The sequence below is a fragment of the Solanum tuberosum genome, unplaced genomic scaffold, assembly GCF_000226075.1.
Source record: "Solanum tuberosum cultivar DM 1-3 516 R44 unplaced genomic scaffold, SolTub_3.0 scf00004, whole genome shotgun sequence".
NCBI classification, from domain to species: domain Eukaryota; kingdom Viridiplantae; phylum Streptophyta; class Magnoliopsida; order Solanales; family Solanaceae; genus Solanum; species Solanum tuberosum.
The window spans coordinates 3,964,165-3,979,666 of NW_006238930.1; the positions used below are offsets into that span (position 1 = coordinate 3,964,165).

Here is a 15,502-nt window from a genome sequence, read left to right on the forward strand (position 1 = left end):
CCAGAGATTTATTATTTTTACTGTTGCAACCCCTAGAGTCAGATTTCTAACCTCATATATCATGTTATCTTCTAACCAACCATTTAAAGGTGCATTCGTAGCATCACAAGTATACTCATTCTATTCTTTCCCCTGGAAAACTGGCCATGTACATCTATTGGTGCTCTTACAATCTTTCCTTATACTCTGTTGGTGTTATTGTAATCTTCTTTTTCTTTCCTTTGTGCAGGTCTTCATAGCCATCTCTCTCATACTTGGGGATGGGCTTTACAATTTGATTAAGATAGTGTCAATCTCCGTAACGGAAATTTTTAGAAATAGCAGCATGGAGAATAATATTCCCTTGGTCATGGAGGTCATAGGTAGGTCTTAGTTGACCAAGTATTTGGTTTTTAAGTACTGAGAGAAACTCTGCGTATTGGACTGAGCACCAAATTGATAAAATTACAAATTGCTACATTAAAACTCCAAATTGCTAACTGTTACTTTTATCAAAAAAAAAAAAAACAAACTCCAAATTGCTAAACAGATGGTTTCTCTTTCTGCTTGGTTATAATGTCAATGCAATTGCGGATCAATGATCAAGCAGCGGAAAACGTTGTTGGTCAACTTTTGCATTGACTTATTCCTCGTTTCTGCAATTGCTTTGTGAACCAATTAATCAGTCAGAAAGTACTCTGTTACTGCACTATTGGAAGGGCGGAATGGAAATATGAAATTATAATAATCTTTCAGTTGACGTGCACTTTTTGGTGTTCACTTTAAAATGGACTTGAGAGATTACTACTTTATGTCATAGATGATGTTTCTTGATTTTGTCTTTTCATATTTTTACAGGTGGTGAGAGTTCCAGACTAGAATTGGAAAAGAAGAAGCGCGACGAAGTTTTCCTGAAAGATAGGATACCATTCTGGTTTGCTGGATCTGGATATGTTGCCCTGGCTGCAATATCTACAGCCACAATGCCAATTATCTTTCCTCCTCTGAAGTGGTATTTGGTCCTTTGCTCATACTTAATTGCCCCTGCCCTTGCTTTCTGCAACTCCTATGGTACAGGACTTACAGACTGGAGCTTGGCTTCAACTTATGGTAAGATTGGTCTCTTTATTATTGCGTCACTGGTTGGAAGCAATGGCGGGGTCGTTGCAGGCTTGGCAGCATGTGGAGTTATGATGTCGATAGTCTCCACTGCTGCTGATTTAATGCAAGACTTCAAAACAGGGTATCTTACACTTTCATCAGCTAAATCGATGTTTGTGAGTCAGTTGGTGGGAACAGCCATGGGTTGCATTATTGCGCCCCTCACATTCTGGATGTATTGGAATGCTTTTGACATTGGATCTCCTGAAAGTCCATACAAAGCACCATATGCTGTTATTTACCGAGAGATGGCCATTCTGGGGATTGAGGGATTCTCCGAACTTCCAAAGCATTGTCTTGCATTGTGTTGTGGGTTCTTTGTGGCAGCACTGGCCATTAACCTCTTGAAGGATGTCACTCCAGCAAAAGTTTCCCAATTCATTCCAATTCCAATGGCGATGGCTGTACCATTCTATATTGGGGCCTACTTTGCAATTGACATGTTTGTTGGCACAGTGATATTATTTGTATGGGAGAAGATAAATAAGAAGGATGCAGACGATTTTGCAGGTGCGGTTGCATCTGGGTTGATATGTGGCGATGGGATTTGGACCATACCATCAGCTATACTCTCTATCTTCAGGATTAACCCGCCAATCTGCATGTACTTTGGGCCTTCTGTGCGCACCTGAACAAGTGTATTTGCAATTTTTTATTTACTCTTCGTCAGGAAAAAACTCTCAGATTGTAAATTATCTGTTGTCCAAGTATTGCTTCAGTCTTCTGTACCTGTAAATGTGTACCCGATGTTTAACTTGGAAGTTTCACACATGAAAATGAAATCTTACTAGTGTACTTTTAAAAGAAAATGTGCATGCATATATAGCAGCTATAGTTACCTAGTTAATTTTGGAAATGACTGGCCACTTTCAAGCATTTGACATTGCTACTGTGTTTCCTAGTTTTGGAAAAATACTGCAACCAGGACAACTGCCAACACCCAAAGATAGCTGTTAGATCTGTAAGTTTTATTCTCCTCCACACTTTTTACTTATTTTGGAAGGCTTTAAAGAAAATGAACACATGACATTATGTAATTCCAATAAACTTGATAGTATGTTGGAAGGTCTGCCCTTGAAAATGAGGCTTTCTGAAGCAAAAATTAGTGAATTTGATTGCAGAACTTTGTTTAATTACTTGTTTTTGTTAAAGGTCATGTCTAAACTTGGAAATATTGATGCAAGCTGTCTCTCTTTCTAATAATTCTAAATAAGAAATTAGAGTGCATGTGAGTGATTTGGTGTATCCTATACTTGAAGTTTACCCTCAATAATTAGATTTGAATCCCAAGTAAAATTTTGTTGATATCTAATGAACAAGTTGGGTCAGGAAAGAAATTGTAAACATTGCGGCAGGCAGCCTGAGACGTATTTGAGAGAGGTTACCTTTGATAAAGAATTTCCCTCCACTTTTTGGAAAGGTCACCATATTTATAATTGATGTTGAAAAAATAAAACCGAGATTCCATCCATCATTAATGAATTTAAAATTTGAAGTATAGAGTTGTGGCATCTCTAGATTCAAGGCAAGTCCTTTTCTTTGTTGCCGTCTATACTTCTCAACACAATATATTACTCCTATAATTGCGTTGAAGAGCATTTCCAGAAGAGAAAGACCGGCCTCTTTGGCTATAGGGAAATTGACGTCACATATAATGTATTCAAGTCAATCAGTACCAGAACTTTAAAATTATGCATAAACACTATTGTCTTAAATGTTTTATTAATTGTAATATTATCATAATCACTTTCTACACACCAAATGTGGTTAATCGTTTGGACCAATAAACAAAGTAATACTCAATGTTTTGCCACCAATTTATAACTCTTTTTTGTTAGGAAATGTAACCAGCTATAGTTGTGTCACTTTAAGAAAGACATTTCACTTATTTCTGGATTCAAGCATATTAGTTTCAATTTTCTATGTATCATCATGCAATGCACGTTAGGACTCAACTAGTATAGAGAAATATAGCGTAACGTATTGACCAACTGGTGTTATTATTTAATATCACGGACCAATTAATCAATGGAGTTGCTTGGATTTCAAATTAGTTGTAATAAGAAGTAGGTAATGGAAAGTAATTAATTGTATTTTTTGAACGAGGACCTAAATGAGCCATTTCAAATAATCTTTTCCCATTTGTTAAAAAGCAGCTCCTCTCTAAAACCGAAATTGGACTTAAACAAAAACTATAGCAGCAAAGTTTTATGGGAATTTGATTGTTTGCTTTCCAGCTTGGTTGTTGTTTGATGTACTTTCAAACAAATACGCAGTCAGGATTCCAATTTTGTAGATTATGATTTTGAAGTGATATATTTCAAGCGCTAATAATTGAATTTAAAATCTACTAGTATATGTGTGTATATTTAATGACTTTTAAAATATAAATATGTCATTTAAGCAAAAATAACTGAGTTCCTTTTGTCAAAATTCCACACGGTTTTTATTGGAAAAGAATACTGCTACAGTAAATGGAAGTATTGGTAATTATCCTCCTGTAATGATTTTGCGATGTCATCTTCTTCTATAATTAAAAAAAGGGAATGGGTTTCATTTTCTTTAATAGTACTAGTACTAGTATAATTGTGTAACAAGAAAACAACTTTGAATAGTTTATTGAATTAACTAACATTGGGTAAACACATTTGTTCATAGAGGAGGTATCAAACGTCTCGAGCCACCCACCGCACAGCAATATCAATATCAATACCAATAACATCAGCAACATGGAGATCAAAGACTTGCAGATTGAAATTGCTGAAAAGGATGAAGCTAAGAAGCATCAATTGGCTCCTAAAAGAAAATCCAATAAAGATAGGCATACTAAAGTTGAAGGCAGAGGAAGGAGGATTCGCATGCCTGCACTCTGTGCTGCTAGGATTTTCCAACTCACACGCGAATTGGGTCATAAATCTGATGGAGAGACGATCCAGTGGCTATTACAGCAAGCGGAGCCCTCCATAATTGCTGCAACAGGCAATGGAACAATTCCGGCATCGGCTTTAGCCGCAGCTGGACCCTCTGTTTCGCAACAGGGAATCTCTGTTTCCGCTGGTTTGCAGCAAAACATGGATGGAAGTATTAGTAATAGTAGTAGTAGGACCAGTTGGCCTATGGCCCAGTTGGCCACAACAGGGATATGGCCCCCATCTGCTCCTGACGTCACTAATTTTGGCCACAATTTGGGAACTGAAAGTCTGCAAAAGATTAGTTTCCCTGTATTTGACCTCCCCTCCACCAATTTGAGTTTTACATCTATGTTGGGTGCCACTAACCTACCTGGGTTGGAGCTCGGATTATCACAAGATGCTCATATGAATTCTCAGTCTTTGAATCAGATTTACCAGCAGATGGGGCATTCAAGAATGCACCAGCAGCAACAACCTTCTCCCGAGGATGATAATTCTCAAGGATCAGGACAGTAGAGCTTTCATATAATACTGATTTTGGGGTACATAAAGTGAAATTGGTGTTTTCTAAGCTAGGGTTTATTTTTAGGAAATAGTTTAGCAGTTCATTTTGACCTTTATATCCTAGCGGAGTGCTTATATCTTCGTTTGTTGAAATAAACATAGAAATCATATATCCAGAAGCAATTTTCTCTCTTGTGTAACACATAGATTCAGTGCAAGACGCTGAATTCTGAACGCCTAAGCAGAGCCTAATTTTTGTTAGGCTAATTCAACATGAACCTAGAAATGAATTCAGACCCTCGATATAGGTATAGCTCTACCGATGGGTGACTAGAAAGTCCGTGTATGTTTCTACATAGATATTTGTATACCGGTAAGAAACTAGGAGGGGGAACTCATGGCATCACTTGCAGGTAAAATCATCAACTGAAGAGGTCTGAAACCTCCCAAGTCTAACTCTTTACTGTTGCTAGCTAAACTAGCTTTCTACAGAAGATCCAAGCTTCAATACGAAGTTCCATCCTCTATTCAGTTCAATGTTCTTGAAAAGTTGCTGCAGAATTGGAACTTCTACCTTCAGTGAAAAAGGTCAGGGCTTAATTCTTATTCAACACATCAGGCAGTTTGTCCATCAAAGTCAGCCTTTCACTTTTAACCCTTTGCTTCACAATGTTATTGAGAAATAATGCATTGTTTTTTTGACATATGGCATCAAGTGGTAAAAGAAAATTCTCCTGGTTGTTGACATTTTCGGTGTTTATAATGTTTATCTCTATATTACATCGTGTATTATACACGGAGTATGTTGTTAGGAGTGTCTACACGCTTGACATGGGGTGCCAGATTTTTAGGTAGATTACTATCTTATGGAAGTTCGTGGCTCTATGCCATTTCACAGACATGTGCTTCTATGCTAATTAGGTTGGTGCAGGAGCAGTATGTAGAAGAGAACAATTTCATTGTCTTGGAAGGGGCTAAAGGATTACCTAAGAGTAATAAGGAATGGTACAACTTTAAGTTGAAAGGGGAAAAAGGATTACCTAAAAGTAATAAAGAATGGTACAGCTTTAAGTTGCTATCCCGCATTAGCAGTTTATCTTCTGTAGAAGAAAAGCACTTGGAGTAGCCCTAATTTGTTGTTATTCTAACAATAGGAGTAATTGAGTAGAGGAAGGTATGTAAAATCAAGCGCGAGACAGTATGCTGCAACCATACTTTCATTGGCCTTTCATAAATATGAAGAGGCTTTTTACCATTCTAATGGTGAAATAGTCTACGTCCTTGTCAGATTCTTATGCATTCTTTGCTTCTAATAGATTCAGAAGCTGGTGTAAATATAGAAAAATATTATTCTTTTGTTCATCTTTTAATCACCTTATCACACACTGTAAACTCTGTACTGTGATAAATTTGGCAAGGTGTTGATATATTTAGGTTAAGGGATGATATGTTTATAGATTTTTAACACATTGAGGAATCAAAGAAAAGAGTTGTCATTTCATCATTTGTTCAGTCATGATTGTGACGACGTCTGATGCCTTACTACATGATTACTGTCAGGTGCATTTCTATTGCAGTTGCGATATCAAGGATGAGAGAGTGCTGGTCCTAGTAGCTTCCGGGATGACAGAAAAAAGATGTAAAAATTTCTAGTGTTACTTATGGATGATGCCTTTTATAAGTGTGGCAAAACTTTACTGTCATCTCTGGCCTTGTTCCGGTTGAAAGGTACTTTGTAGTCATTAGTGTTGAAGACTCAAAATTAACCTTTGCCCTTTAATATGCTCAGATTTTGCAAATATACATCAAGGGGCTCGCTGTATAAACATGGTATACATATGTGCATATGCAGATAAAGACTACAGTTTTCAGTCTGAAAAAGCTGTAATGTAGGATATGTAAGGAAGTATGATCAACAGTAGAATCAATTGACATGACAAAGATCATGTCAATAGTACTTGCAAGATATTCAAATCTGTAAAGGCATGAAAGGAAGAGGCTGTCATTCAATGAATTTTTATATGAAGTACTCCCTCCGTTCCATTTTATATGATGTACTTTGCTTTGACACAAATTTTAAGAAAAATGGAAAGACTTTTAAAATTTGTGATCCAAAATGAATGATAGAAATTTGTGTGGTTGTAAATCATTTCATTAAGGGTAAAAAAGACATTTTATAGGCAAATTGTTACTTAAAATAGAAATGTGTCATTCTTTTTGGGACTGACTAAAAAGGAAAGTAAGTCATATAAATTGGGACAGAGGGAGTAGTAAACACAAGATTCTTGATATATAGTACTATTAGTTACAATTGAATCATTTCCTTTTTTATTTTGTTTGTCTTTTAGATGGAGCTAAGAGTTTTTCAGATGTTAATGTGGCCACTAACTATTTCCTAGTGTTGCTTGTTCTGAGGAATTACCAACTAGAGCATTTCATTCTATCCTCTTTTTCTGCTTCCACTTTTTAAAAATTAAAAAAAAACAAATCTTTTACTTGGAAGGTTTAAGGACCGCAAAGACAAAAGCAAAATGAAAAGGATAAGAATAAGGGTGTGTTCGCCCGCACGTGTGGAGCGTGAGATATTTTCTAATCTTCTTATGTTTGATCAATTAAAATATTATGAAATTTTCTTCTACTAAAAACAAGTTTCTTAAAAATTAAGAATGTAACTTCTCTAGCTACCCCCACCACTCCAGCCAATCCACTTTCTCAACCTCACACGTATATAGTATTTGTTAAGATTATATATACACGTAATTATTAGTGAGACCAAAGGCGGAGCTAAGAGGTGCATAGGGTTCATTTGAATTCCTTTTTCTTGAAAATTACATTGTATATAAGATTAAGATTTTTTTTTATATATATAGTAGATATTGAATCTCCATAATATTTTTTGCTTGTGGTAGTTGGAGAAAATATACATGATGCCCAATCCTTTGGGAGCAACTTGGGAAAGGCATCAATTAGTGGTATAAATGCTCAATTGTTTGTGGTCCATGCTCTATCTTCATCCATATGGTTGCAATAAGTTGAATAGTCCAAACCAATTTGGCACCCCTTTATCCCCTCCTTGTTGGGCATTCGATAGAGACGGTATCTGCTACGTGGACAACTTGCTAAAATAATGTTCCTTTCCATATCTTTGGCAGAATCTCTGTATATATATAATTGATAATTAGGAATAAAATATGAAACTCCAATATTATCTGATTGGAGCGATTCACAAAACATCAACGTGGACGTTCTTAAATCAACGCATGATTAGTGATTATGTTATCTTCTTCTCTTCTTCTTTTTGGGTAACATATGACTTCAAAAGTAGACATCAAATGTCGATATTGATAAATGATAGAGTCCAATTTTATCACTCTTAACTATAAGTAGTTAAATCAGTGAAACCATCAATACCTATCACACACGGTCATGTCAATGTATTTGTTGGATTTTTGGGGTTTAAAATGGAGAATACATGTATTATGTATTTATGTTATTTTGTATTTGTATGAATGAACACATGAAAAATTACAAGATATGAAAAACAAGTCGTATCAGAAATAAGATTAGGAGGAAAGTTGAAAATTGGAGGGCTAGAGTAGAGTATGAAGATGATTTAGGGTTGGCCATATAAATCCATTCACCGCCCAACTTGTTTTACATTTTGGACTTTCAAGAACATGGTCGTGGGCCACGCCCAAACATTTGTAGGAAAATGGCCAAATTCGTTCCTTTGGCATCTCCAACCCAAATACCAAATTTTACACAACATTATTTTTGGTGTAATCAACTTCAATCCATTGCACCAATTTTTATACCAAAAAGAAATTTTTCTCTCTCTTCATTATTATATTATTTTCTTATTTCATAAAATAAATTCTTTCTAAAACATTCACCATATATAATTCATGGTGAATATCAATTACTACTTTGTTAAATGTTTATTATTTTCGGTTATTTTTAAGTACATTGTATTATTTGTTTAAAAATTTATATGTTTGCATTTTTTATTTTTGTGAAGGTTAATTGTAGTTATATCCAATTATTTTTAATAAAAGGCTTAATGCCCAACTTTTATATATATATATATATCCAATTATAATTTATAGTAGAATTAACATAAAATTTAATTTTTAAAAAAAAAGTACATATATAGAAAATTAATTTATAAAAAGACTAAATTTTATATCTAAAATTAATATTATAAAAATATTACATAAAAAATAATTAAATATACAAGAGATTTAATTAAAACATACAATTTATATAATGTTTAATTAAAAGTTTATATAATAAAATAATATTAAAATATTCAAAAAAGTGAATTGGTGTGATGAATAGTGTTACACCAAATTTGGTGTGGGTTGAAGCTCAAAAACACCAAATTTTACACCAAATAAGGATTTGGTGTTGGGTTGGAGATGGTCTGCTAAAAAAAAAAAGATAATTATGCAAGATTTAGTTATTTACCAAGTATTTCATCTTTTATCTTATCTAAAATAATATATAAATTGACTTATAACTTATTGATATTATAATCATGGATGATTGTAATTTGATTATAATGTGTTAAATTTTATATAAAATAATATCAAATGTAATACTAATTTTAATACATGAAATTGATTTCCTAACCAACCCTTAGGATTGTAACTCGAATCAGACGAAATTAGTCAAAATAATTCTACTAAAGGGCATAAATCGACATCACACTTTGAGATAACCTACAAGTCTCTATAGAGTTTTGTTTAAAATACAAAAAATATTTTAGCAGTCAACCTTGGAATATGTCAATTAAATCCGTCATCTCCTCCCACTTGGTTTTCCGAGGGCTAGTACCCCTTCGTTCCACTCTAATGGTCATGTTTACTTTAAAAAAGAATCATTATTAGATTTAACAAATATGACTATTAAATTGAGATACAAATAAATAGGAATAATTTAGTAGTTAGTGTGAATAGTGGTGCGGCGTGTTGTTTTTTTGATACGATAATAAAATTGGAAATATGGATGCCTTTTCCACTCATTAAAGCGTCACTTTACTCGTCTTCAGCTTTTGCCTTTCTTCCACAGACATTGGAGACTCATTCTACTTTTAACCCTTACTTCTCTCCTCCCATATCTTCTTCTTCATTCATCCTACTATTCTTCTTTCCAAATTGAGAGACATGGATGACGAGTATGCTAAGCTTATCAGGAGGATGAATCCTCCCAGGTACTTTGATTAATTTCTTTCTTCTCTTGTGTCCTTACAACTCACTAGTTTTGGTTGCTTCTTCTTCTTGTCAAGTTCTATCTTCCCCTGTCCCTGAATTGATTTTGGACTCGAAAACTTATCAAGTTGGGCATATTTTGACAAGAAAGATCCTCTTTTTTCTTTAACCCTTGTTTTCTTGTTTCTTCTTACAGAGTGGTGATTGACAATGACTCTTGTGAGAATGCAACCATTATCCAGGTATACCCCCCCTGCCCATGCCCGTCTTATCCCCTTTTTTCTGTATCAAGTCTAGCCATCCAGTTCATGTTAAAGATGACACTTTCTGTGCCCTAAGACCTCAACCTTGTGCAGGTTGACAGTGTCAACAAGCATGGGATTCTTCTTCAAGTTGTGCAGGTTCTGACGGATTTAAACCTTGTTATCACGAAAGCATACATTTCCTCTGATGGGGGATGGTTTATGGACGGTAAGTTCTTATTATTTACTCAAGACCAAGAAATTCCATACTTACCACTAATTATTCTCTTTTTTATTTCTTCAGTGTTTAATGTGACTGATCAAGATGGAAATAAAGTTAGAGATGAAGAAATCATCAGCTATATCCAAAAGGTATTTCATATTAAGGGTCGACAATTTTCATTGCAGTATAGTATTATGGTCTATCAGCTAAGCAATCTTTAATATTTTAGGGGTTGTTTGGTATGGGAATGGGATAGACAAAGGTAGTCCATGGATTGGGACTGAATATGGTGTATTATTAATGCTAAGATAAGTTATGCTAGGATTATTTCTTATCTTTGGTGTATTAAGGGCAGTTTTGTCTTTAACCATACTTATCCATGTATTAATAACCCTTGTTAATACCTATGTATTTGCTATACACCCTATAATATTGAATATGATGTATTACTAATACATGTGTTAGTTATACATAGGTTGAAAATCCTTCCAAACAAAAGATTAAATAATACCTTGATTAATACATGTATTATTTTCTCTAATACATCCTATTCAACGGCCTTTTCTTTTGCCCCCAACAAAATCAATAGGCTGTAGGCAAGAAAAATCCTATTTGCAAATGTGTACATTGATTTCTTTTTCCACACTTAGCTCAAAGATGTGCATGGATCCTAAATTCTTTCAGTTTCTTGTTACACAGACTCTTGAAAATGACGAGGTTCTGTTACCCTCTTTAAGGGGAACTGTTGGCTTGATGCCTTCTGAAGAGCACACGTCCATTGAACTTAGCGGGACAGACAGACCTGGCTTATTGTCTGAAGTGTGCGCTGTTCTTGCTGACCTTCACTGTAATGTGGTGAACGCTGCAATCTGGACACATAATGCTAGGGCTGCAGCTGTGGTTCATGTTGTGGACGACATTACAGATTGTGCAATTGAAGACCCAAAACGCCTTGCTACAATCAAGAAACTTCTTCGTAACGTCCTCAAGGGTAACAATGATTTGAAGACTGCAAAGATGACACTTTCACCTCCTGGATTTACACACAGGGAGAGAAGATTACACCAGATAATGTTTGATGATAGGGACTATGTAAAAGTTAGAAAGACAGAACAGGGCAACATTGAGGATTTGAAGTCCGGGCCTTGTATAACTGTTTATTATTGCAGTGAAAAGGATTATACTGTGATCACTATGAGGTCAAGGGATCGACCTAAGCTGTTGTTTGATATTGTCTGCACTTTGACTGACATGCAGTATGTGGTCTTTCATGGAGTTGTTCACACAGGAAAGAACGAAGCTTATCAGGTAATGTTAATTTCTACGTGGACAGTACTTGATGGTTTTTCCACCGTGTACTGATTCAAGACAAGCTTAGTTCAATTTAAGTAGTGAATTAGTTTTGGTTTGTGATGGCATATTAGCTAACAGTCACTTCCTTTATCTCTACTGCTTTGTATGTCTAATGTCAATCTAAATCAATGGCCTGCTGCAGGAATTCTACATTCGACATGTTGATGGGCTTCCAATAAGCTCAGAGGCTGAGCGAGAACGTGTGATTCTGTGTCTTGAAGCAGCTATTGAGAGAAGAACCTCTGAGGTGAAGTGCTTTAGTCCGAGACAACAAGATTTTAGTTTCCAAAGCTTTCTCTAGCATGAGGCACTAATATATGTGCTAGCTTTCTGCAGGGTCTGGAGCTAGAATTGTGTACAGAAGATCGGCTAGGACTACTATCAGATATCACTAGGATATTCAGGGAAAATAGTTTGTGTATTAAAAGAGCAGAAATCTCAACACAAGGGGGGAAGGCAAAAGATATCTTTTATGTCACAGATGTGACTGGGAATCCAGTTGAGCAAAAGACAGTTGATTCAATTTGTGAGCAAGTTGGCCCAAATATGCTGCATGTTAAGTGGAATCCTTGTCATTCAGAAAAGCTACCTGAAGAAGGAACAATTAGCTACCTCTTTGGGAGTCTCTTCAAAGTTCGAACCCTCCAAAGTCTGAAGCTGATTGGATCCTACACTTGAGTGGTTCCCTGTAAGACTGGAAAACATTGTAGATATGTCAGATACACCACTCACAGTATGCGGATTTCAAGTAACAAAAATTGTAGATAGATATCCTACCCATTGGTGAAGAACTGTTTAGTTTTATGTAAATAGTAACCATTAGATAGTTAGACCATATAGTGGTGATTTAGTATCAAGAGATATAGAAGAGACTCTTAAAGCATCAGTAGTAGCAGATATTGCCAGGGGTTGTCTGTATATACATGGATGTGTGATATAAGTGGCATGTGCTCTGGACAGTGTTCACTATAAAAAGGAAGAACCAAACTGTATAATAGAATATCACTTGTACAAATATTTATTTTATACTGTAAAGAAAACAAAAGGTTTAGTGTGGGTTTAGATCAAAATGAAAAATTCCTCAGTCCCTTCCTTCTCCTAACGTTTCCTTTTTTCCGTATAGTCTGCGGTGCTAATGCATTCATCGCTACTAGCAGCATGCTCTTCTTAATTTTTTTTCCGATGAATTCAACTAAAACTTGGGAGTTGTTACGGCTTCCACTTCAGTACTCGCGCATGCAAGATTAACTCTCTTCTGCTTCTGTTATTGGTTCTACTTTGTAGCAGCATCCCAATATTTTTGAAGTAAAATTTACTTTACATACTTAAAAAGGTAAGTTGACAATTCAAAATATTTTAAAAAATTATGTTAAATAAAAATATGGTCCAAATAGTAGCTCTTTTTGGATAGAGGAAGTACTAACAATTTTATGATTATATGTAAAATAACTAGAGCAAGTAATGCTGGAATAGCTAGCCTAAGCCTACTATACTAGTACTACACAGAAAAGAGAGCGTATAAGATGATGAGGCGATCAGTGGGGGAGTTTGCAAGTGTAATAAGCCGAGCTCTCATTCACGCATCAAAGCAAAGAAGCCAAACATGGACGCCAGCACTAGAGCAGACGTTGTATCGCCTCGGATGCCGGGAATCACTCAGCCCGACACTCGTCGCCCGAGTCATCGACCCTTTTCTTGTCCACCACCATTCTCTTGCACTCGGTTTCTTCAACTGGGCCTCTCAGCAACCTGGATTCTCTCATGACTCCTCCACTTACCATTCAATTCTCAACTCTCTCTGCATCACTCGCCAGTTCAACACCCTTGATAAGCTCTTTAAACAGGTAAAAGCCCAGAAAATCCGTCTCTATCCTTCTCTATATCGCTCTGTCATTGCTTCCCACATCATTGCTAAGAAATCCAATTTAGCATTTTCCATTTTCACTGAGGTCCCTTCGTTCGCATCGGAGATTGGATCCCAAACTTGTAATTCACTTCTCGCTGCTTTATCGTCAGAAGGGAACTATAAATGTGCTTTTCAGGTGTTCGACGAAATGAATCACAGAGGTGTTCGCTTGAACACTCTTGGTTTTGGTGTGTTTCTGTGGAGATTCTGTGGATTTAATGGGTTGGAAAAGACTTTGAGTTTGTTAGATGAGGTTAGGAAGATTGACTTTTCGGGAATTAATGGATCCCTTCTGGCAGTTTTAGTCGTGCAGGGGTTATGTTCTCAGTCTAGGATAGCAGAAGCTGTCGCTGCTTTTGATGAATTGAGGATAAGGGAATGTAAACCTGATTTTATTGCTTATAGTATTGTTGCTGAAGCGTTGGGGAATATGCGAAATGTGGTTGACAAAGATTTGGTTTTGAAGAAGAAGAGAAAACTAGGGGTGGCACCAAGGAATAACAATTATAAAGAGTACATCTTTGATTTGATTTCGGAGAGGCTGATTTCCGAAGCTAAAGATTTGGGCAAAGTAATTGCGTCTGGTAACTTTCCTATGGATGACGATTTGCTCAATGCTTTGATAGGATCAGTTTCAGCCATTGATCCTATACTTGCCATCTTTTTCTTGAACTTCATGCTAGATAGAGAAAGGTCCCCTAATCTTGTTACTGTGACAAGTTTAAGTGCAAACCTTTGTAAGCATGGGAAGCTTGATGAATTGCTTGAACTTTTTCAAAAATTGTCTTCTAGAAACTATTTTACTGACACACATGGCTATAATATTATGGTTTCATTTTTGTGTAAGGCTGGCAAAGTGAGAGAAGCTTACGAAGTTCTCCGTGACATGAGAAGAAAAGGTGCAGTTCCTGATATACAATCTTACAATCTCCTGCTAGAAGCTTGCTGTAGAGAAGATCTACTGCGACCAGCAAAACGGTTGTGGGATGAGATGTTCACAAATGGGTGCCCTGGTAATTTAGAGACTTACAATATTCTTATTCAAAAGTGTTCAGAAGAAAGTGAAATTGAAGATGCTTGTAGGCTTTTCCATGACATGATTGAGAAAGGAGTAGTACCTGATGCTATTACATACACTTCAGTCCTTAAAGGGCTTTGTCAAGCAAAAGATCTCAAAATGTCTCTTGAAGTCTTCAGCAAATGTGCTACACAAGATCAAACCCTTGCACGTTCTGTCTTGTGTACATTCTTACTCAGCCTCTGCAAGGAAGGTATTACTTACTCCATATATGTGATAATGATGTTTTACTTGTGATTTATATTAACTGCAAATGTAGTTTTATATTGGGCTGAATATCTCTGTTTTACTAAGTTTTTTACCTTTTACAACTGCAGGTTATTTGGTTCCTGCAATGGAGTTACTCCGTGACCAAAGCACTGATACTGTATTTTTAGACTCCCATCTGATTTTTCTCAAATTTTTAGCTGATGCTGAAGAGATAAGTTTGGCTGTTGAATATTTGAAGTGGATTCAAGGCAAATCCCCTTTGATGCATCAAGCACTGAGCAATGAAATATTGGCATCAATATCATCTTCTTCAAAACCAGATCCAATTTTTAAGTTATTTCAAGTGATGCAGGAAAACCGTCTCACTTGTACTAATGAGTTGGGGAAAGAAATGGCTTACAGATGACATACCACATGCAGGAGACAACAGACATATTAACATACAATGAGATACAAAACCAACAACCATAATACATAGAGGATCTATTTTTTTCTTTTTTGGTCATACTTAACTAACTAGTTTTTACCTTTTTTTCCTATTTTGTGAAAGATAATAATTTTGAATTTACTCGTAAATTAGTACTGCATGCTTGATAGACCATTTTTTATTTGCTCAACATCTATTCGGGTCCTCTAAACCATTTACTAAATTGTCTCCACCGTTTATAAATCTTTCAGTGCTCAAAAGAATCAATTTCATGAAAGTGTCAGATGCTTAACTTAT

The 15,502-nt window shown here is 35.7% G+C and overlaps 4 protein-coding genes across 5 annotated transcripts in view; all 4 read left to right on the forward strand.

The window, feature by feature from the left end:
• LOC102581903 (probable metal-nicotianamine transporter YSL6) overlaps positions 1 to 1,949 on the forward strand; it is a 6,936-nt gene extending 4,987 nt beyond the window's left edge. Inside the window, exons 6-7 of the mRNA XM_006338650.2 lie at positions 230 to 362; positions 838 to 1,949. Coding sequence (XP_006338712.1) covers positions 230 to 362; positions 838 to 1,772 — 1,068 coding nt within the window. The 3' untranslated portion in view covers positions 1,773 to 1,949. The remainder of the gene's footprint in view (positions 1 to 229; positions 363 to 837) is intronic.
• A 1,659-nt stretch (positions 1,950 to 3,608) lies between these two features.
• On the forward strand, positions 3,609 to 6,585 carry LOC102586089 (transcription factor TCP20). The gene is made up of 2 exons (XM_006338746.2): positions 3,609 to 5,144; positions 6,117 to 6,585. The coding sequence occupies exon 1, from the start codon at positions 3,870 to 3,872 to the stop codon at positions 4,566 to 4,568; it is 699 nt and encodes a 232-aa protein (XP_006338808.2). The 5' UTR covers positions 3,609 to 3,869; the 3' UTR covers positions 4,569 to 5,144; positions 6,117 to 6,585.
• Positions 6,586 to 9,550: 2,965 nt separating this feature from the next.
• Positions 9,551 to 12,530, forward strand: LOC102582229 (ACT domain-containing protein ACR6). 2 transcript variants are annotated; one of them, XM_006338651.2, is made up of 7 exons: positions 9,551 to 9,768; positions 9,963 to 10,008; positions 10,123 to 10,237; positions 10,313 to 10,380; positions 10,916 to 11,539; positions 11,727 to 11,831; positions 11,921 to 12,530. In XM_006338651.2, the coding sequence occupies exons 1-7, from the start codon at positions 9,722 to 9,724 to the stop codon at positions 12,260 to 12,262; spliced, it is 1,347 nt and encodes a 448-aa protein (XP_006338713.1). In that variant the 5' UTR covers positions 9,551 to 9,721; the 3' UTR covers positions 12,263 to 12,530. The 2 variants fall into 2 exon arrangements, with proteins under 2 accessions (XP_006338713.1, XP_006338714.1); XM_006338652.2 differs by having other exon boundaries at positions 9,552 to 9,768; positions 10,931 to 11,539.
• Positions 12,531 to 13,013: 483 nt separating this feature from the next.
• On the forward strand, positions 13,014 to 15,290 carry LOC102582782 (pentatricopeptide repeat-containing protein At5g14080). The gene is made up of 2 exons (XM_006338653.2): positions 13,014 to 14,761; positions 14,886 to 15,290. The coding sequence occupies exons 1-2, from the start codon at positions 13,108 to 13,110 to the stop codon at positions 15,182 to 15,184; spliced, it is 1,953 nt and encodes a 650-aa protein (XP_006338715.1). The 5' UTR covers positions 13,014 to 13,107; the 3' UTR covers positions 15,185 to 15,290.
• Positions 15,291 to 15,502: the final 212 nt, after the last annotated feature.